Raw genomic sequence first — 22,363 nt, forward strand, 5'->3', positions numbered from 1 at the left:
GGATAAAAGTATGCAGATTTCTGTGAGTGACTTCACGTTATTGACATTAGGCGATAGCTATTTATTAGCATCTTGCTAATAGGTTGCTCATTAGTCACAGAGGGCGACCATATTTGCTTTTTAATTTTGCTGAAATAGAATTAGAATTGAGGCATCATGTCATGCAACTAATTTCATCCAGACAACTTAGTTTGGTTTGTAACACAACAAGTGCAAATTAATTCACACATATGTCCTGACTGCATTTGTTTTTATTGCTATAGGCTATGCTAAATTGAATAACTGAATACATACTAATTGAATACATTGACACACCATTTTGTAAGCTACATGTTATATCTTTTAAAATAAATTGTTGAGTGTTGTGCTTAGTTAATATGATGGTAACAAATGTTAATATGGTCATTATGGTCATCATGGTCATTTTAATAGGGTAACTGATGCATGTGTGATGTAAGTATCATCTAACTTATAATATTATCTAAATTGTAAATTCAGGGGCATTTCTGAAATATTTTGGAGCTGGAGCACCCACTGTCCAAAATGAGGAGTCAGCAGCCAAAGACATGGTCCTGGAGTCTGATGAGGGGCCATCTACCTCTGCAACCACACAGGCCTCTTAGGGGATGGTCCTGGAGCCATCTACAGTCTCAGCCTCATGTTCCTTGCAGGACTCCTCAGGTGTGTGTGTTTGTGTGTTTTTGCATATATTTTTACTTTTGTAAACACTATAAATGCTGTAAATAACATGTACTAATCACAATACCATTTTCTCTTTATTAGAAATGTCTCAATCTGAAATTCCACCAAATCCTGTCCCTGAGGATGAGCCTCTGTCTACTGACCCTGCTAACTGGCCTTCAGTTCTGACTGACAGAATGTCAGAGAATTCAGACACAGTTGGTTTGCAGAAGACCAAGTGAGGTACCTGCTGACTTTGTTTTCCCCAGGAATGAATTGAATGGAAGACGTTGCCATCACCAGTATTTCAAGAAGACATTGAAATACTAAGACTAAGGCTAATGTTAAAGAGGTGGTTAAATTAGCCCAGAGGATGTCTGGTGCCGTAATCTGCTCTGGCCCCATCCCAATGCGGTGCGGCGATGAGCAATACAGCAGGCTCACGTCGCTAAACCGCTGGATGTCCAAGTGGTGCTCCGAAAATGAATGAATGAATGAATGAATGTTCGATTTATATAGCGCCTTTCCAGATTCCCAAGGCGCTTTACAATTTTAACACAGGTACAAGTCACAGACAATCAATCACACACCGGCGAGAAGCGGCAGCCAAATTGCGCACAGCGTACTCTCTACCGAAGCCACAGCCCCCTGGGGGACTGAATGGGGTGCAGGAAGGGGAGAGAGGACAGACCCTAGTGGCAAAGCACCATCCACCACTGGGCATACAAGCACACACACGCACGCACAGACACTACTTTTTATTGAACATAGAGACACAGACACACACTCAGGGAGAATTTTTTGTTGACTGCAAATCAAATGGGCTTTATTAATAATTGGAAAGAGTTCGAGGGCAAGCCTGGTCTTTTAGGCAGGGACGGTGTCCACCCCACCCAGGATGGCGCTGCCCTGTTATCTTGCAGCATAGCCCGTAGTCTGTTAGTTAGTGGGCAGTGTAGTACTAGGAGCTGCTGACTAACCAGAGTCGCGACCAGGCCGCAGACTAACGGGTTAAACCTGTCTGCGAGCTGCCTAGAGGCGTCACCAAGATCCCACAGGATTGAGACTGTGTCTGTGCCCCGGGTTAAACTAAATCATAAGAAAATAGTCCGCCCTAAGTTTTTAACTAATATTCAGACTTCACACCCAATTATTACCTATATGACCGATCTGAAAATCGGATTAATCAATATTCGATCGCTCAACTCAAAAGCAGTTTTTGTAAATGACCTTATAACTCACCAGAAAATTGATATTATGTGTCTAACTGAAACGTGGATTCAATCTGGTGATTATTTAACACTAAACGAAACCACTCCTGTGGGATATAGTTATATACATAGACCTAGATTGTCAGGCAGAGGAGGAGGAATATGTATAATATATCGTGATTGTTTAGAAATTCATCAGAAATACTTAGATATCTCAAACTCATTTGAGATGCAGTCTATTAATGTAATTAGTCCATCCGTAAATAAAAGTGCATTTTCCCTAACAAATGTATATAGACCACCAGGGCCTTACTCAGATTTCTTAAAAGATTTCACCGATATTGCAGCAAATTTAGCAGTAAGTAGTGACAAAATAATAATGGTAGGAGACTTTAACGTACATTTTGATAATGCGGACGATCCACTGACAAGGGCTTTTACTTCTATATTAAACTCTGTCGGCATTATACAAAACGTAGTAGGACCTACACATTATCAAAATCATACCCTAGATTTAATCTTAAAGCTGGGTATCGATGTAGATAATATAAATATACTCCCGCAAACCGTAGCTATCTCTGATCACTATTTAGTCCAATTTGAGATTCATCTTAACATAAATACCCGCCCGTCTCCTCGGCAGTGTATAAAGCACTCGATAAATTCATTAACAGCAACACAGTTTATTGAAGCCCTCCCTGATTTAACTGCTCTAGCCCACTCGCCATCCGATCCAGGAGAGTTAGATAGTCTAACCAGCTGCATAGAGAATACCTGCAGATCAGCTCTAGATATCTAGCTCCACTCAAATATAAAAAGACTAGATCTAAAAAGCTCGCCCCGTGGTACACCGACCAAACTAGAAACTTAAAACAAAGTTGGAAGTATTCCACTGTGCCTGGAAGGATAGCATTATTGACTACAAACGGGCACTCGCTAAAGCACGCTCAGCATACCTAGCCTCACTGATAGAGAAAAATAAAAACAATCCTAGATTTCTTTTTAATACTATTTCCAAACTTACAAAAAATCAAGCAGGTGCAGAACCTCAGATTCCAGTAAACCTCACTAGTAATGTATTTATAGATTTCTTTGATAATAAAATAGAGAATATTAGAAAAAATATAAAACCCTTTATTAGCAATACAACGGGTATGTCATCTGGTTTGGTTGATATTGATTTAAATTACAAACTTGATGCTTTTCATCCACTCCCACAATCAGAATTAGAGAAAATAATTTCCTTAAATTGTGCTACCTGCACACTAGACTCAGTTCCCTCGAAGTTATTAAAAGAGGTATTACCAGCGGTAACTGAACCTCTTCTAACTATAGTTAACTCATCCATTACAATAGGTCACATGCCCAAATCATGTAAATTAGCAGTTATTAAACCTCTGATCAAGAAACCAAATCTTGATCCGACTGTACTATCAAATTATAGACCCATTTCAAACACATCAAATCATTTATATCTAAGATCATAGAAAAAGCTGTTGCCCAGCAATTATGCAACAATTTCAATTATTTGAAAAATTCCAATCTGGTTTTAGGCCCCATCACAGTACTGAAACAGCATTAGTTAAAGTAACAAATGATCTCCTCCTTGCTTCAGATCAAGGCTATTTATCACTGTTAGTGCTTCTTGATCTTAGTGCAGCTTTCGACACAATTGATCATAGGATCCTGCTAGAAAGGTTAGAACGCTGGGTTGGAGTCTCAGGCACAGCCCTTTCATGGTTTTATTCTTACCTAACAAATCGCTATCAGTTTGTAAAGCTCAATAATATTCCATCTAAACGTACAAAAATTAAATATGGGGTCCCGCAAGGCTCCATTTTAGGACCACTATTATTTACATTATATATGCTACCATTGGGCACAGTTATAAACAAACATGGTGTCAATTTTCACTGCTATGCAGATGACACTCAACTTTACATATCAGCCTGATGACAAACTCAGTTTAGGAAAAATTGAGGCCTGTGTAAGAGATATTAAATGCTGGATGTCCCTAAACTTCCTCCAACTTAATGAGGACAAAACAGAAGTTCTCCTCCTGGGCCCTAAGGCCTCAAAACAGAAAATTCCAGATCTAATGCTTAATCTCGCAGACTACCCCATTACACCTGGCACAGTAGCCAAAAACCTAGGCGTCATACTCGACTCTGACCTATCATTTGATAAATACATAGATAATACTACTAGGATAGCTTTTCTACATCTCCGCAACATTGCTAAGTTAAGAAATGCATTATCACAGGATGATGCGGAAAAATTGGTGCACGCCTTTGTTAGCTCCAGATTAGATTACTGTAACTCACTACTGTCAGGATGTTCAAATAGGAATTTAAATAAACTTCAAATAGTTCAAAATGCCGCAGCCAGGGTTCTGACCAGAACTAGAAAATTTCAGCATATCAGTCCAGTCCTATCAGCCCTGCATTGGCTCCCACTTAAATTCCGTATTGACTTTAAAATTCTTTTATTAACTTATAAAGCATTGCACGGGCTTGCTCCTGAATACCTTCAGGAACTTATTTCCTATTATGAACCCCCACGTCCACTAAGATCACAGGGTGCTGGTCTTTTATTAGTTCCAAAAATTAACAAGGTAACAGCAGGGGGAAGAGCCTTTTCTTGTCCCCCCAGCTTTGGAATGATCTTCCTAAATGCGTCCGGGACTCTGACACAGTAACAACCTTTAAGTCTAGGTTGAAAACCCACTTATTTAGTTTAGCGTTTGATAATTAATATCCCCCCTTAGATAAAGGTACAGATCCAGGGGTTCACAGGCAAAGGGTTTTATGGTAGACTGGGGCGCTGGTGCTGTCATCCTGTCACTGCTTGAGATCACTCAAGTTTGTTGACAGTGCAGTGGACGGATGCCATTGACTCAGGATGCCCCCAAGCCTGTGTTACCTTCTGGTTCTGCCTTTTTTTAGCTAGGCTGTAATAGTTTAACTTAATGCCGGAGTTGCTGCCACACTCCAGAAATGTTTATAATTTCACCTGTCCTGTATATGTCCCCATGCAGCGCTAATTTTCCCTGTTTCATTACTCCACATGGCTGCCCGCCTGCTTGAGGAATAATGAGATGAGGAGACCAGCGATCCATCCTGGGCCAGCCACCTCCTGCCTAACCGGATGCCTACACCATGATGGACATTATTACATCTTTTTCCTTTTCTTTCTCTTCTTTCTGTATAAATTGTTGTTGTTGTCATGGTGACCGGTGTCGGCCAGAGGAGGATAGGTTCCCCCCCTGAGTCTTGATTCCTCTCAAGGTTTCTTCCTCATGCAAAAAACTAGGGAGTTTTTCCTTGCCACTGTCGCCTTTGGCTTGCTCACTGGGGGCTAGGACCCGGCACTTGTAAAGCTGCTTTGTGACAACAACTGTTGTAAAAAGCGCTATATAAATAAAATTTGATTGATTGATTGACATTGGTTAAGGGTGAAAAGATTCCCAGAAGCTGGTTAGTCTATTCAGAGAAAAACAGCCTTTTCTGCTTCTGCTGCAGAAAATATTTCTCAAAAATTCTTGATTGCACACCAGACATCAGCGACATCGAACAGCTGTCAGTTGTAATCTGTGTGGTGTCACTGACAGAGAAGAAGCCCTGCATAAAGGAGCATTTCATGGGGTTTTTGGAGGCAGAAGAATCCACAGGTCTGCATTTGGCATCTCTGATTCTCAAGCGACTAAATGAGCTCAAAGTTCCTTTTGAGGACTGCAGAGGACAGGCTTATGACAATGGAGCAAACATGAAGGGGAAAAACAAGGGTGTTCAAGCCAGGCTTCAACAAATTAACCCAAGAGCTCTTTTTGTGCCATGTGGAGCTCATACCCTCAATTTGGTTGTGGTCGATGCTTCTAAGGCTTCCACTGATGCCATGAATTATTTTGGCATCTCACACAAGCTTTTCACCTTGTTTTCAGCCTCTACTCATAGATGGGCCATACTGAAAAAAACATGTGGGCATCACTTTGAAGATGTGGACTGACACAAGGTGGGAAAGTAAAGTGAAGAGTGTTGAGCCCCTGAGATATCAGGCAGCTGCTGTGAGAGAGGCACTGATTGAGGTGAGAGATCACACTAAAGACCCCATCATTAAGGTTGAGGCCCAATCCCCATCAGAGGAGGTGGGATTGTACCGCTTCAGCATCTGTACAGTGGTGTGGTACGACATCTTGAGCCAGACACACCATGTGAGCAAGCTGATGCAGTCTCCCAGCATGCAAGTTGATGTTGCCATCAGTCTTCTCAATAGAATTGAGAAAGATCTTCAAAGCTACAGGGCAACAGGCTTTGAGACAGCACAGATGTCAGCCAAGGACATCTGTGAAGAAATGAATGTTGATGCTGTTCTGAAACAGAATAGACTGGGGTCCACTATGCATCACTTCTCCTATGAGGCATTTGATGAGCATTTATGTGATGCTCTGAAGAAGCTGGAGGTCACATTTTTCAATGTTGTTGTTGATGCTGCAGCTTCAGCTGTTCAGGAAGTGAGAGAAAATTTGGAGTGCTCTCTAACTTCAGAAACCTCCCAGACCACGAGCTGCAAAAAGAATGTGAGACCCTGCAAACTACACTGCACTTTAAGGGACACTCAGACAGGGAGCTTGTGCAGGAGCTGAAGAATTTCCCTGACCTTCCATCAAAGTCCATGACTCTACTGAAGCTGCTGACTTTCATCCACGAGAAAGAGCTTACAGAAATCCACACCAATCTGTGGACTGCACTCAGAATTGGTTTGACCCTTCCAGAGACAGTAGCTGAAGCAGAGAGGAGTTTTTCCAAGCTGAAGCTTATTAAAACATACTTGAGGTCCACTATGTCACAGGAGCGTCTCTCTGGACTTGCCATCATCAGCATCAACCATACAGCTGCAGAACAGATTTCATATGATGATGTAATTGATGATTTTGTAATTGATGAAAAGAAGGCTTGAAAAGTCAAGTTTTAGATTGCACTTCACATGCATGGTTATTAGTACCTGAAGGATTTTTTTGCAATTTATATTGGTATTTATATACTGTATGTAATTTATTTATTGCGTTTTTTCTCTGTTCTTGTTTGCATTTTGTATTAACAATTATATGATAAAATAATACAAATATGTAATGTATTGTTGTGTTATGTGGTGCGGGAGGATGGGAGGGGGGTGGGCAAGGGGTGGTTCGCCCAGGGTGTGAATCTAGCCAGAACCGGCTCTGAGTTCAAGATGTTTTTAAAGTGTAGAAAGCTGTTTTCATGCTAGTAAACACATCTAATAAGGCAGACATAAATCCTTTAGAGCACATATGTCAAAGTCAAGGACCGCTTGTGCGCTGCAGTGACTTTGCGGGCTACCGTTGCATTGTGGGGAATGTAGTGTTTGTGCGTGCAAAACACCATCGGGCGGCTGTGGCCTGCGGGCCGGTTCTAATAGTAATTAAATATCATCCAGGGAGCCATAGATAATCAATTTGCGGGCCGGATCTGGACAGTTTATCCCCGCTTTCATGTAGTGTACCGGGATACTGCTTTTCTCGATCTTTTTGCCGTTATTTTCGTCGCTCATGCTGCTTTCAGTCTGCTCCTCTTGAACGTATATAAGGAAGTAAGGCAGGAGTTTGTTGACGTCACATCAAGACGACATCAGTGATCGGTCAAATTTGCGTGAAAGTTGCAGTGATTGGCTGAAGTTGCAACACCGCCCTGAATTCGCGGGGTTTGCTTGAAGTTGCGTTGAAGTTGCAAATCGCAACATCGCAACTTTCTGGAGGGTCTGATTTACAAGCCATTATAAATGTTATAACTAACATTACAAAGTTACAAAGAGTTATAATCAAATCTTAATGGCTTATAAATGCAGGCTTCATAGAAAGTGTTACCAGCACGTGTTACTACATCTTTATAAGTTACAAAATAACTAATTTCTTTACCTTTTGTGGGGTGACTTTCTTTGTAGAAATCCTGTTGTGAGAAACTGGACACGTCTACAAGCTTTTAAGCCAAAATTAGTTCAAATCTACAACTGCACTGGTAGATTTCACTCACACCCCGGTTGCATTGCAAGGTGAATTTATTTCTGTACACCAAAATAAAAAATGGTGATGAATGTGAAATTTGTAAAATGTGACCTTACGTCAAATTAAGACTCACTATGACTTGATTTGTTATTGTACATTATGACCATACTATGCCAGCATTTTAGTAGTACAGAAGATTCTATACGTCAAATTAAGACTAACTATGACTTGATTTGTTATTGTACATTATGACCATACTATGCCAGCATTTTATTAGTACAGAAGATTCTAAAAACTGCAGCAGAAACCTACAAACTGTTTTCATTGAAAGTCTAGGCTGAAAACCAAACTTTCCATTCATGAATGCCCATTCATGAAACAAAATTTCAGCTTGTGGTTCAGAGAATGGGCACAGAAAATAAACTACAATGTCGATGCTGCTACATTTCTTTTCTCACCATATGAGTCAGATTTATTGACAGTGGTTTGGAAGATTGCTGATGTCTCAGAGCAGGGCCGGCGCCACGGGGGGGCGAATGGGGGCGTTGCCCCCTCAGGCGAGGTGTCGCGCCCCCTCAATGTAAAAAATAAGACCCATTTATTTTACAACAATCGCTACATGGTGCCCCCCCCCCCCCCCCCCCCCGCTCGACAATCGTTACCCCCCCCCCGCTCAACAACTTACGCCCTCACTATATATGTTCTGGCGCCGGCCCTGTCTCAGAGATTCACTATGTCTGTGCCACCTTTCAGGTCTTCCTTTTAGCTAAGCTGCTATACTTGTCAGAGTTGTTGCTTGCAGTATTATATGTATACACAGTGGAGCTACCCTACCACTATCACCATCATACTCCACACTTTTTAGCAATTTGTTATTGTTATGTATTTTTGCAGTGGTGCAAGTGCACTCCTGCTTCATCAAGTTATGCTGGCTTAACTGGGAGAAAATTTGGATTAGCTCATAAAACAACATGAACTGCACAACAAATTTTAATTGAACAGTTAACTAATTATAAACTAAACTAAAAATAAACTAATTTTAAGAGGAAATTCACTAGCTATATTTTATTGATTTTTATGGACTTTTGTCTAATTTTGTTTAGATTTAAGATAAAATAATTAAACTTTGAAAATGTGTTATCAATTTTTCACCTAATTGGTCACCTTATTTTTGCTAAACTGTTTTTTTTTGGGGGGGCAGATTTCAGGGTATTTTGGCAAGTTTCTAGAGGAGCATTTTTTAGACTGCACACTTCTACCGGAACTTAGCGATGAAGAAGCTAGTCTATGTACCACCCACATATGAAAATGTTGAAAGAGTGGAAAGGCAAAACACATACATATGAACTTAGAAGTCAACACAAACTAGGTACATCTGAGCTTACTCAAAATGTATTAATTAGGGAATCATGGCCTCTGCATCTATGCACGTACAGTGACTCCCCCATGCTGTAGTGGTCGTGATCTTTGTGTTCTGTCTTCTCCATACCTTTTGTTAGGGAAGCACCATGAGGAGCGAGGCAGTAGTGCAGGTGTGAGCAGGGGTCTAGTGGGGCCATCCACCGTGCTGATGGAGGGACTCGGGTAACAGTGCCCAATGGCGGTGTTGTTGGCGTTGTTGATGTTGGCATTGGAACCTGAGGAGGAGTAGCTGCTTGGGGTGAATGTGGAGTCCACCAGTTTCTCATGCGATGGGGACTCTCCCTCTCCAGGGCTGCCAGACTTGCTGATATGCAGTGGCCGCTGAGTGGTAAAGGATTGTGGGAAGGAGGCACGGCCATCGCTCTGATGGTAATAGTTTACGTGGTTTCCAAATAGACCTCCAGATCGCTACACAGACAGAAGGAGAGACTCGATGTCATCATCCAACATGTCATCTTCCAACAAGAATTACAATACTGGCTTTGCATAGCTATGTTCTGCTTCCATTTTATGAAACATCTGTAACGAATACAGTGAATTACTGTATTTCATACAAACATTAGCTTATTTATTTACCAGGTTATTTTTTGAAAAATCTGTTGTGCAGTTGGATACAAACAAACAGGCATTAATATTTCTTGTATTTTCATTCATTAATTTCAGTTTCTGTAAATTTGCATCTCAGGTACTCATCTCAGGTACTTTGACTGTTGCACTTCCATAAAAAATCCATACAGTAAAATGCAGGTCAGAGATTTTCATTAAAATCTCACAACAGCAGGCATTTTGTGACAGATGTGAAGTCATTCAATTTACTCAGATCCAGTAAACCTCAACATAATTTCCAACAATGTGCTTAGGAATCACAATAAATAAGTAAATAAATACATTCAACATGATAATGTCAAACCTACTGTCCTCTTACAACTGGGCTCCATTAACCTCAGTGTCATGTAGCTGACGTAGTAGAGAAGGAAGTCCTACACACACTGAGCACATGGGTTTTGAATCTTGAGGAACACACATGCTGTCATACTTATATATGTGTAAGTTGCTTGCGATAAGAGTACCTGCTAAATTATGCAAACATATAAAAAAATCTACAATGCAGGTAAAGCCTTTCACAAAAGTGAAAACTGCCTATGTTGCAATGTCAACCTTTTGAAAACCTTATTTTGAAATGTGGGTTATAGATAGTCAGTAAACAGAAATTACATTACTTTAGCTATTGTAGCTGTTAGCTGTTAGAGGTGGAATTCCCCTTATTAAATCTCGCTCTCCTCAGCGCTTGTGTTTGCCTACTCGCTCCGCAACGCGAGCTGCGTTACAAAAATAATGGATAAAAAATAATGGATCAGAGGTAAATAAACGATTTTTTTTTTCGGCGTGAGATATCGGAAGTGTGGTGTGTGTAAAAGAGCGTGTGAAAACGGTCAAATTGCGTGTGTCTCACGCTCAATGCGTGAGAGTTGGCAACCCTGTAGCTGTCACTCCGGTGTTCCTGCTCCTCGTGTCTGTGTTGTTCCTTGCCCATTATTCCCGCCCTGCTTGTCTGTTTCTATGGTTTCCCTCTGTCTGCCAGGCCCACATCGTCATTGTCTTCACCTGTGTCTAGTTTAGTTCTATGTATTTATATCCCGGTGTTTCCCTAGCCCGTTGTTGATTATTTGTGGATTTTGTTCTCTTGTGAGCCCGTGCATTCTATTGCATTCTGTTCATCCGTGTACTCGCTCTAGTGTTCTTCCCTTTGCCCTGTGAGTACCTCCTTTTCAGTGTTGGGGAGTAAGGAATTACATGTAACGACATTACATAATTTAATTACAAAAAAAGTGTAACTGTAATTCGTTACAGTTACAATAAGAAAATATGTAATTCAGTTACAGTTACTTCTGGGAATAGTAAGAATTACAATTTTAGTTACATTTAAAAAATATAAACAAAAACCTTTGCGAAATATTTAATGATGTTTTTTATTGCTTTGCGCCCTTTATCGCTGTTTCCCGCTTGTTTCTGTGCTGGAGCAGCAAGCCCACGGTTCAGTTTTAGCTCAAGCAGCAATAATGACAGATGCCTTCAAGCACTGGAAATTTAAGGAGCATTTCACATACATCAGTGAAAATGGCTCAAATTTAACTGTCCAATGTAAGCAGTGTTTGCCGGCTATCCAGAAGTTGTCCACGTTGAAGCAATCTATGTTAAACCTAAGTAAACATTTAGAGGTAAGTAAGTACCCTCAGATAAGTGCAACTCTCTGGTAGACGAAGCATGCAGGGAAAACAGGCTATCTGCTGTGTTTGCATTACATGTGTTGTCAATAAATGTGAACCATGTGACACAATCGGCAACTATTTGTGATTATGCCAAGCCTTTGTGTAAATTTCGGAGTTTGGAGGTTGAGGTTGTAATAGGGTTGCCACCTGTCCCGGTTTTCCCGGGACTGTCCCGGTTTTCACGTCGCTGTCCCGGTTTTCCTTCTTTTTAATATTCGGTCCTGGCAAAAAAAAATTCATTTAATGTCGCGGTTTTCACTAGGTTGGTTCAAACGACTATTTAGACTGTTTCTGCACACTTTAAATCCATCTTTTTTTTCTCGCTGTGTCCATTTTACACCCGCCCCCGGTAACAGTTTACGCTTACGTTTATGACACAACCTAGCCCACCCAATTGGTATCATTGGACCTATCTTATTGGACAAGCAATACATTTAAATTAAATTTGTATGAAGTAGTGATATGCAGTTTGGTATCTAATCAAGTGCAACACGTGTATAGAATGCAGATTGTATAGAATGCAGTATTTAGAGATAATATGCAGTTATTTACAGCTAGTGTAAGTAAAGATGGTTAATAGATATGTACAGAATAGATAAATTACCTAGGGAAATGCATGAATGTGTAATGTAGTTATGGCAGTACAATGCACAGTGCAAAGAAAAATAGCATGATATAAATAAATGTGGTAAATACAGATGGAATCATACAGATAATATACAGATTATCCTATACCACTGTAGATAGGGCTATACAGATGTGAATTGAAGAGGACCACTGTACAGATGTTGTGTGGATGTTAAGGTATGGATAGAGGGGAAGGAAAGAATGGTGTCAGGGCTGGCTCAGATGCCACACCTTCTACCTCCACAAGAGGCACCCGAGTCAGTCCTAGACTAGCTGGGCGCAATCAGCAGTGATCCATTTCAGCCGTTTCTAGGGCTTCTTAAGGAAGCTTGGTGAAGCGGATGACTGCTGATTTGTTTTGGTCTCGTCCCGTTGCGTTCTCAGCCTTTTCTCTGGTCCCTCGTTCTCTCTTCTCTGCCTTTTTACTATTACTTATTCGTGTGTTTATCTCCTGCGCCGCTTACTGGCCTCCCTCAAGTTTTCCTCCAACTTTTTACTTCCTATCAGTTTATCATTTATTTTGGGAAGTGTTTTGTTTTGTCGCGGCGTTTGCCTGCTGTCAGTCTTCCCCTGACATCCTTAGTTTCGTTTTTCATGTGTTGTATCCTTTCCGTGTTATTTCTGTTGCCTTTGTTATTTTCCTCCTGTGCCTAGATGGTTGAGTTTCGTTTTTCACGTGTTGAGTATTCCACGTTGTTTTCTGTTGGATTTTTCCCCGAGTGCTACGGTCGTTATTTCTTTGTTACGCGTTGAGTTTTCCGTGTCCCTTTAAGTTTTGTTTTGCTTCTGCGTGTGTGTGTTTTTATGAGCATGCAGATTGGTTTCTCTGTTGCATTTAATCACTCACACGGCTTTAGTGATAAGCTTATTTTACTCTATTGGTTTCATACTGCATTTGGGTTCACGTTCCCCTTCATTTTCTAACACAGTGTGTACCGATCTGTACGCCCTGCGTTACAAATGGTCTTTGGGAAGAGTTCAATAAGGTGACCTCTGTGGGAAAGAAGTGGTTTCTGAACCTGCTTGTGTTAGTCTGCAAACTGTGAAAATGGTAGAGCCTGGGGTAGGAGCAGAAGAGAGTATGGCCCAATGACAGGAGTCTGAGAATCTTACATGCCTGGTGTAAACATCTCTTCTTGTGGACCTCCTGTGATTGCCTGTCAGCAATTCCCTCTCAGCTTTGTACTCTTTTAAGGTTCACACTGTCAGTTCTCAAAAATTAAATGTTGAACATGGATCAATACTCATTTAAACCTTAAAGTAATCCAAAAGTAATTAGTTACATTGCTTTTTAAAAAGTAATTGAAAAATTACACTACAATTACATTTTTAAACAAGGTAACTTGTAACTGTAACGAATTACATTTTTAATGTAACGTTGTCCCTGCCTTGTTTTGTTCTAGCTCCTAGTCGTCATGCCTATTTACCTTTCCTGTATGGACTGCCCTCCCATTATGACCCATGCCTGTGACTACGACCTCGACTATGGAATTCCCCTTAATAAATCTCGATCTCCTCAGCGTTTGTGTCCGCCTCTTTGCTCCGCAGTGCGAGCTGCGTTACATAGTCAAGGCCTGTGGCAAGATAAATCGTTTTTCAAAATAATTAGGTCTTCACATTATTCTTACCCTTCTACTGTATAGGCTGTCAAGCTGCTGATGTTTGACAATAAAAGCTACCTGAGCTTCTTACTATATTGCCACCCTGTGGTTTGTCACAGACACACTATATCCCCCATACTCAAATAGCGGCCCGCGGGCTATCTATTTCTGGCCCGCAAGCTTTTTTTTTTTTTTTTTTTTCAATCGCGCTATCCGCTCTTATTTTGAAATCGCGCACTGCAATCTCAGGACGATGCCGGGGATTGCCTTTATGGCAACAACAAACAGGTAGCAGACGCCCAAATGCGTTCGCCAATCCCCACCCCGACCCTGTCGACAGTTTACATTCGACAGCCCCCCCCACCCCCGTAACCGGCCCCTTCAGTGATTGAAAAAATAAAATGTGGCCCGTCATCATTTCTATTTGATTACCCCTGCACTATATCCTAAATGACAGTAACATTATAAACATGTATATAGGTCAATGTCTACTGATTCACATTTGAATTGATACACAATTATATTTAGACATATATTCTCCTCTGTGGTCCAGGATGTTCTGAATCTTGGTAGGATGGCGTCTCAACCACAGAAAATGGTTGGCTGGCCTCACATACAAAATTTAGCACAAGCTGGTCAAGCATTAAAAGACACTTATTAAATGTTTAAAAGATATATAACCTACAAAACAAACATTCGCATATAAGTAAACTTACACACTACATGTTTCCTCAAGTTAGACGCTGAGTTTGTGAATGTTGAAATGTGCATTTGTTTTGGTAGATACGGAAGACAGCATAATGTAGCTGCTGTTTCGCACTTTTTGTAGGATAAACATGCATTGAATATGAGGGCAAGGGTGTTCCTCCTCATCTGCACTGCTGACCACTGATTTTTACATTTTCCATCCGTTTGCTACGACCGTAAATTGTAAAGCTAACCCGCCCTGCTGCTGAGATTGAATATGGTCACATGAAGAGACTTTGGTTTGATTGTAGTGACGTGGTAGAGCCTTTGGAAGTCTCTCTCTGTCAAAATAAAACATTAAAATGAGGCGTACGGGAGGGGATTAAATAAATTTCGCGTATATACAAAAGAGGTAAAAAGAAAAGTAACGAGCTCATTGTAGCCTAATGAGTTAGAGTACAGTTTCTTCTTCACAAATCAAGTAATAGTAAAAAGTATAGTGAACAGAGTTAACATTACTCCTACCTATATTTCTTTCATAAACTTACTCAAGTAACGAAGTAAATGTAACTTGTTATCACCCACCTCTGGACATACATCGACACTAACAAATATAACACACACAGACACACCCAAAGGAAGGAGTCAGTGGCTGCACCATGACACCCACATCTCTTTGTAGCTATAGATGTATATGCAACGTCCTTTTCAAAGCTTAAGTTATGGAAAAAGTGATGTGATGCAACTTACATATTCCTTCACTGAAAATAGTATATAAACCTTTTCAGTCTGGATTTCAGATACCCATTACACTACTCAAACAGCCCTTCTCAATGTTGAAAGTTACATTTTGTGGTCTGGAAATCTTGTATATCAAAATATTCTGTTCCTGCTTTTGTCTTTTACTGGTATTATATAGGTTGCTTTTGGTTGGTTTAGGTTATTTTTTTCGACAGAAGACTCTCTCCTTAGGAACACAAAAGTTATCCATCACTCAAGGTGTAAACAAAGATCAGTTCTTGGCCCCTATGTTTATTATTAGCATATTACCCATTGGACCCATTGGAGCAGTGCACATCCACTTCAGGATGCTCCAGCAGCAGAAGCAATGGTCTGAGTCGAGAGGAGGAAGAGAGGACAAAGTATCAGACCTTTACCCTGAAGATATCATCTTCAGATGATGCACACACCGTCTCCTTCATGGCCTTCTCCAGCTCCTCCTCCACAGTCAGATCGCCAGATATCGCCCTCCTAATTTCTGGACCCATGTCGTGCAGTGTGCGCAAGCCAGCCTGCTCAGAAAACACATTTAGATTTCACTGCAGGTATAGTTATTATAGTATCAGAGTGCTTTACAGATTTTTAATCAGACGTCATAGGAACTGTACACATGCAAATACCCCATGGATTGGGTTTGAGTGTTTATGTCTATATGTTACATGACCCACTTGTAAAGAAAGAGCAGTCTTTGGGGGCACTTTAGCCACCAAGCCCTGCTCCTTCCGCTTCTTGAACTTCCTGAAATATTCCTGGATTAGGAACGTGGCATAGAACTTCCCAACTGTCACCTCATCATCTGGAGACAGAAACCAATTTGAATACAAAGTTCAATAAGCAAAAGTATATTCTCAGTCACTGATTCAGAAAAAGACAGCCAATGTTTTTTGTTCCTTTCAATAACCTTTTTTCACAGTAAACACAAAAGAACAGTGTCTCCCTCATATCTTACTGTGTGGATTAAGGCTTCACACCAGAAAAAGAAACATTGTGAAGCTAGAAGTTTCCTGCATAACTAATGTTTTAAGTATTACTAGCGCATATATTCTGATGTGCAGACACTGAAATAATATTATTTCAGAAAATAATTTCTGAAATAATAATTTACTCTGTTAATGCTTGATCCTATAATTCCTGTGATATAACAGAACATACCGGTCTGACGCATTACTGACCTCCAGCTGGGGGCACAACCTGGTCAAGTAACTTCATACTGGTCCTCTTCCAGATTTTCTTTACTATGGCCCTCAGTTCTTCATTTGCTTGCTCCAAGTTACCTATCATACGTGCGCGCGCGCGCACACACACACACACACACACACACACACACAAGAAAACAATTTATTAGAATGTTGACATTTTCACTTTGTAATTCAAACCAATCCCTAGAAAAATTTAGAAAGTATGAGAGATTATTTCTTTACCTTCAGTTTTAATGCGAAGGGCAGTGCGCACCAGGGCAAAAAGAGTCGCATTGAACATCACGGTGCCATCACTGTTCAGAGGCATATTCATGGATACCAGACGCTGAGACAGAGAAGTCACAAACAGGCATACATGAGTTGGGCATTGATGTTGTAAATGCTTACTTGTATACATGTGTACATGTGTTTGAGTGTAATACTTATACCTTGCAAGCCACTCGATGGGGACAGAGTTTGCCAAAGCCCAGTGGTGGTTGAATCCTCCTCAGTAGTGTCACTACATCCAGATGCTTAATCCTTCCCCTATGGGAATTAGGAATTGTGAAAAGAAATCAGCATGCATAGGCAGTTTAGGGACTTAGGGATTTAGCCAACGTAGTGTTGGACTAAATTGCAGTAAAGGAACATTAAATGTTATTTTTAGTCTAGGCCTAATATAGTCTGGGACACAAGATGTAGTCCGGTATGTAGTGCTAGAGGCCCTCTTTTAAACTTTGCACACATTTGCAGGTGAATGTTTACAGACTAGTTGCCCTTGTTGTGCAAGTTCATACACAACCAGGACAGAATATTGAGCAGTTAAACTTCTGAGGTGATGTCTCATTCAGGGAAATGGGACAGCACACATATTCCAGACTTTCTTCTTATGCATAGAGTGAAGTGTAGTACAGATATCGTTTTCCTTATTCCTAAAATTAAAAGTGGATTTCTTAAGGCCGACCTCTTTGACCCTACCCTGGAACTGTTATTTTTGCCTTGAACAGGATATCCTGGAGCCACAGAATCTAGCAACAGTAAAAATTTCACTGTGACTTCAAATTATGTAACAAGTTCAAGTAATGTCTGGGTAGTTTAAAATATGTCTCAAATTTATTTAGTTTCTTTTAATCTGAGAATTTGTCCATCAATTTTTTCCCTTTTCCATTATTTGTTAATTACCGTTTGTGACAGGCGAGGGAAGTGCATAAATAAGGAAGCGATCACGCCAGTCTCACAACTAAAGGAGATTTAATGGAAGAAATTGCACCAACTCAAAAACTGTGACTATGTCCAAATCAAGGCAACAACAACCAGCAGGCAAATGGTACATAGACAAAAACCTCAGTTGGCAAATTCCCTAATGGGCCACACCCTCCTGATGGAAGAACACAATGCAAGAAGACAAACATGACATACTGCCGCTGATGAAGAAGACGGCTGGCAGGGGACCTCTGTACTGTGACACTGTTTGCTTACATCAGGTTTATAGCAGTCAACATAGTTCACTTCTAACTGTGTTTACTAGTAATATTACAATTTCAGGTAGATGAAATATTTGTCAATTTTAGTAATCTGTAATGTTCAAGTTACAGTGAAATAACAATTAAAGAACTATTTATTTCGTGTATTCATTATTGTGATGAAGGGTGTACGGCCGGTACATATCGCGTCAGAAAATCCAGAGAGATGTAGATCCAAGTGGCGTCTAAAGCAGGCAGGATACAACGCCAATAAACTTAAAGCTAGGTTTATACTTGACACGTCGCGAGCGGCGCGAGGGTCCGCGTGGCGAAAAATGACGTAATCGCGGTTGTAGTGGAAACATATGTTAGTTTGTGAATTATGAACGGGGCACCATCCTGATTGCTCAGGAACCAGTATTGTGATAACGGAGATAGGTGGAATATGGTTTAATCAGTCTCATTAACAAAGGGTTAAGTTCTGATTCCGCGCAGTGACCTAATACCATCAATCAAAATATGTATTTACCACCGTGACCAGATTAATGAACAAATATCAAATTTTATTAAATGGTTAATATGACAATTGATATAAAGGATAACATGTAGAATGATTTGGCCCAAAGTGAAACTAAACCTATACCTGAATCTACTAATCAAACCAGATATATAATGGTAAACAACAAAGAATAGAACATTAAACAACAACAGCAAATAATCAGCAATTATTGACGGTCATGGAACTTAAATGGATTATAGATGTTTTAGAAAGAAAGTAGGATAGTATGAAGGGAAGATCCGGGCATAGATTTTTATAGTAACAACTATTGCTAAATCGGACTCTGGGAGGTAGAGATATAATTGGTCGCTAACAGACGAACTGGCAACCCCAAAACAGCACGTGAACTCTGGGTCTTACTGTGACGTAGCCCGGCACGTCCGTGCGTGTGTCCGGGGGAAGGAAGGCGTGTCGACCGACGCGCGTTCAATGTTCGTTCACTCCTGAGGTGGCTGGGTCAGCGGAGGGCTTGAAGCGCTAAGACCTAGCGGTGACGTCACAGTCGTGGTTGGAGGGTAGCAGTTCACTTGATGAAATGACTTCGAAGTTAAACTAAAGTTAATTTCTATCGGCCAAACAGAAATAACTCGAATTTAACTAAGAGAGGAAGATGAGCTTGACTTTAAAACAAGTTTGACGACGACACAGACTAAATAAAACACTTTCTCGAGAAATAAATTATAACGAAGATCTCCTAGAAGTTGGATAAAGTTCGAACTTAATTGCGGTCTCTTGGCATCACTCCAACTCTTCTTTTCACTTCTCGAGGGACACCTTTTAAGCAACATTTAGGGGCGTGACTGTAGTTCCCCATGAGTTGCTATTCTGGTGATCATTGGACTCTGATTCCTGAATATGCATAATCTCTGCCCGGACAGGAGGTAATCCGAGAAAGGAGAGAGAGGGGAGAAGGGAGAGAAGGGGGTTTGTGACCCTGCCCGTCTCTCATCAGAGATTTAGTTAATGGGAGACAAAAGCAGACTATTACAATTTCAAGACAATTGGAATTCTCTGATTCCTAAATAAATTGATTTGTATGCTCTGCCTAGATACATATTAATTTTACTCTACCAGCCTATACCTTGAGCCATTCTTAATTTCCACTTCTGGACACTGAATGACACATAATGCACAGACAGGTATGAATATGAGGTCACAAAAGCACATATGAACATGGTTACATTTGGTAAGTGACACAACTTAATACATGTATACTATAGCACATTACATTTTGATACTCGGATAGATATATAAATCTTAATTAGACATTACACTGGACTACAAGTGTATTGATAGATCTCAAATAATGTAGCACATGGATATGAGAATATGTAGGTCTCTATGACCTTAACACACAGAACTTAATGAGCATGCATATCTAAACAGCAGAACACACAAGAATATGTATATGCATGCATGCCTTCACGATACAATTCAAACCTACAAAGATAGGTGTATCTAACTACTGAAATTATAGTAATACATGGATATGCATCAATGTGGTGTGATTATATAACCACAGAGATTCTGATAACATTACTTAATGCTGAATACATTAAAGATCACGATAGGTTTCTTTATATCAACCACAGATCACATAATATTCAATTCAGAGGTACTCTGTCCTGGTGCCTGAAGGCTGGGAAGCTGGATATTGGTTCCATTGTAACGTGGCTCGCACCACGGAGCGAGGGGACGGACACAAACGCTGAGAAGAGCGAGGTTTATTGCAGGGCATTCCATAATCATCATTACTAAAGCAGTCAGGGGTCATAACGGGGGGGCAGTCCGAATAACACAGATACACGGGTATAACGAAAACAAGGCAAACACGAGCAAGGCAGGGAAACACAGAGAACACGAACCACAGGCGAAAGACAATCCAAACTGGTACAAAAACCCAACATCCAAAACAACCGACAAGGGACAAGGGAGACTCTTATATATATATATATATATATATATATATATATATATATATATATATATATATATATATATATATATATATATATATACATGGGACTTATATACATGGGACTGAAACAAGGGACAGGTGTGAATGATAATACAGGGGCATGGCAACAAACGAGGAATCACGAAGACAAACGAGCTGGGCGGGAAGAACAGACAGGGAACACGGACATGAGGGAACCCAGAGTGACAGCTACGAGAGGGGGCGTTGCCCTACGTGACATCCATGCATAATTTTCCTTCTCTTGGGTGAAAGATAGTCATGTTTGGTGTCTCTAGACTGCATCCGCCGAGCTGGTTCCTGTAGGCTGAATTCCAATTCCGTGTACAGTTCAGATTTGGAGTTACAAGGATTTCTAAAATATTGCACCTTTAGTTCTGGGTCTTAACACAAGAATTCAAGGTGTTATAAAATGGGGTCAAACCTTGAAGAATCAGATAGGCCTGTGATTTAGGTTTATGAGTGTAGACCTTTCCGGCTCTCTGTGCTCTGTGCCCTCCTGAGAAGGGTTGATCCTGGCCAGAGCATGTTAAAGGTCTTTGTTTTACTCTCAGACGATCAGATAAGTCAAGTCTTCCTAAGCTTTTTGGAGAGGAGAGCCATTAGGAGTAGGGATTCCTTGGTGATTGTTACCGAGCGAAGGACCAGTGTTTATGTTTACATACACTTAAAGAGCTGTGGATGAGTTAGTCTCTTGCCTTCCAAGGTGAAAGTAATCCACTTTGTGATTTTGCAATGTCTTTGACTGTCTCCGTTACACGGTGGCTCTGCCCATGCATGAGGGCCTCAGCGCAATAAACAAAGTCATGTTTGCAGGGTTCATACACCTTTACAAGGTGGAATTCAAGCATTTGTACGTCACTTTCAAGGTCCAAATCAATATTTCCCAGCATGTTAAACATAAACTCGGAATAATTCGCTTTTTTATCACATTATTTAATGGTTGTTTATTTTCAAAATGCCCAATCTTAATGTCTTCACGTTCTCTCATGTTTCATCCTGGAATTACAAGAGGCTCGTATTTGTTAACGTAATAAGAGAACTGTTCAGTCAGATAGCTATTTGTTGTGAAATGAAGTAGTTAAAATTTCAAGCATTTTCAAGTACTTTAGCCTAAATTCCAGCACTTTTCAAACCTGAAACACAAAGCAACATTAAAATTCATCCTTCCCCTGTTTTTGAGGGGTGTTTCTTTATACCACCACATATCGTTTCAGACAACACTACAATGAATGTGACGCAGCAAGTATGAACGCTTCCGCTGTTCGCAGAGGTTCGCCCGAGGTGTGCGGAGTCGCATGCTACGGTCACTCGCGAAAGTATAGACCTAGATTAAGACTGTGTGCATGCAATAAACACACATAATGGCCAACAGAAACCGTGACTGAGAAACCACAGAGTGTGCACGTAAACACACACACACACTGTAGAAAAATGAAACTCAAAGGACGCAGAAAACTCGACGGGCAAAATAAACGCAACTGTAAAAACACGGGAGAAAATACCAACAGAAAACAACATGGAATACTCAACACATAAAACAACAAAACTCAACCGTCTAAGTACAGGAGGAAAATAAAGGCAACAGAAAAAATGCGGAAACATACAACGCGTGAAAACAAAACTAAGGATGCCAGGGGAAGTAACTGGCAGCAGGCAAATGCCGCAGCAAAATAAAAAACCCTTCCCAAAATAAATGATAAACTGATAGGAAGATAAACAGCTGGAGGAAAACTTGAGGAAGGCCAGTAAGCGGTGCAGGAGATAGACACTTGAGTAATAGTGAAAGACAGAGAAGAGAAAGAGAACAAGAGAAAGAGAGAAAGCAAGGTGGCGAGACATATTGGCAATGAGAACGCAATGTGGAGACTGAGGGACCAGAGAAAGGGC

The 22,363-nt window shown here is 40.6% G+C and overlaps 1 protein-coding gene across 17 annotated transcripts in view; it reads right to left on the reverse strand.

Annotated features, from left to right (window-relative positions):
* The window catches only part of cacna1c (calcium channel, voltage-dependent, L type, alpha 1C subunit), a 427,514-nt gene that overhangs the window by 40,703 nt on the left and 364,448 nt on the right, over nucleotides 1-22,363 (reverse strand). For 16 of the 17 annotated variants that reach the window (XM_077006511.1, XM_077006509.1, XM_077006517.1 and 13 more), the window contains 6 exons: nucleotides 16,926-17,022; nucleotides 16,720-16,822; nucleotides 16,471-16,572; nucleotides 15,967-16,094; nucleotides 15,676-15,810; nucleotides 9,401-9,741 (listed from right to left, as the gene is read on the reverse strand). In XM_077006511.1, coding sequence (XP_076862626.1) covers nucleotides 9,401-9,741; nucleotides 15,676-15,810; nucleotides 15,967-16,094; nucleotides 16,471-16,572; nucleotides 16,720-16,822; nucleotides 16,926-17,022 — 906 coding nt within the window. The remainder of the gene's footprint in view (nucleotides 1-9,400; nucleotides 9,742-15,675; nucleotides 15,811-15,966; nucleotides 16,095-16,470; nucleotides 16,573-16,719; nucleotides 16,823-16,925; nucleotides 17,023-22,363) is intronic. The other variant, XM_077006512.1, reaches the window with a different exon arrangement.

Source organism: Brachyhypopomus gauderio, chromosome 5 (genome assembly GCF_052324685.1).
Source record: "Brachyhypopomus gauderio isolate BG-103 chromosome 5, BGAUD_0.2, whole genome shotgun sequence".
NCBI classification, from domain to species: Eukaryota; Metazoa; Chordata; class Actinopteri; order Gymnotiformes; family Hypopomidae; genus Brachyhypopomus; species Brachyhypopomus gauderio.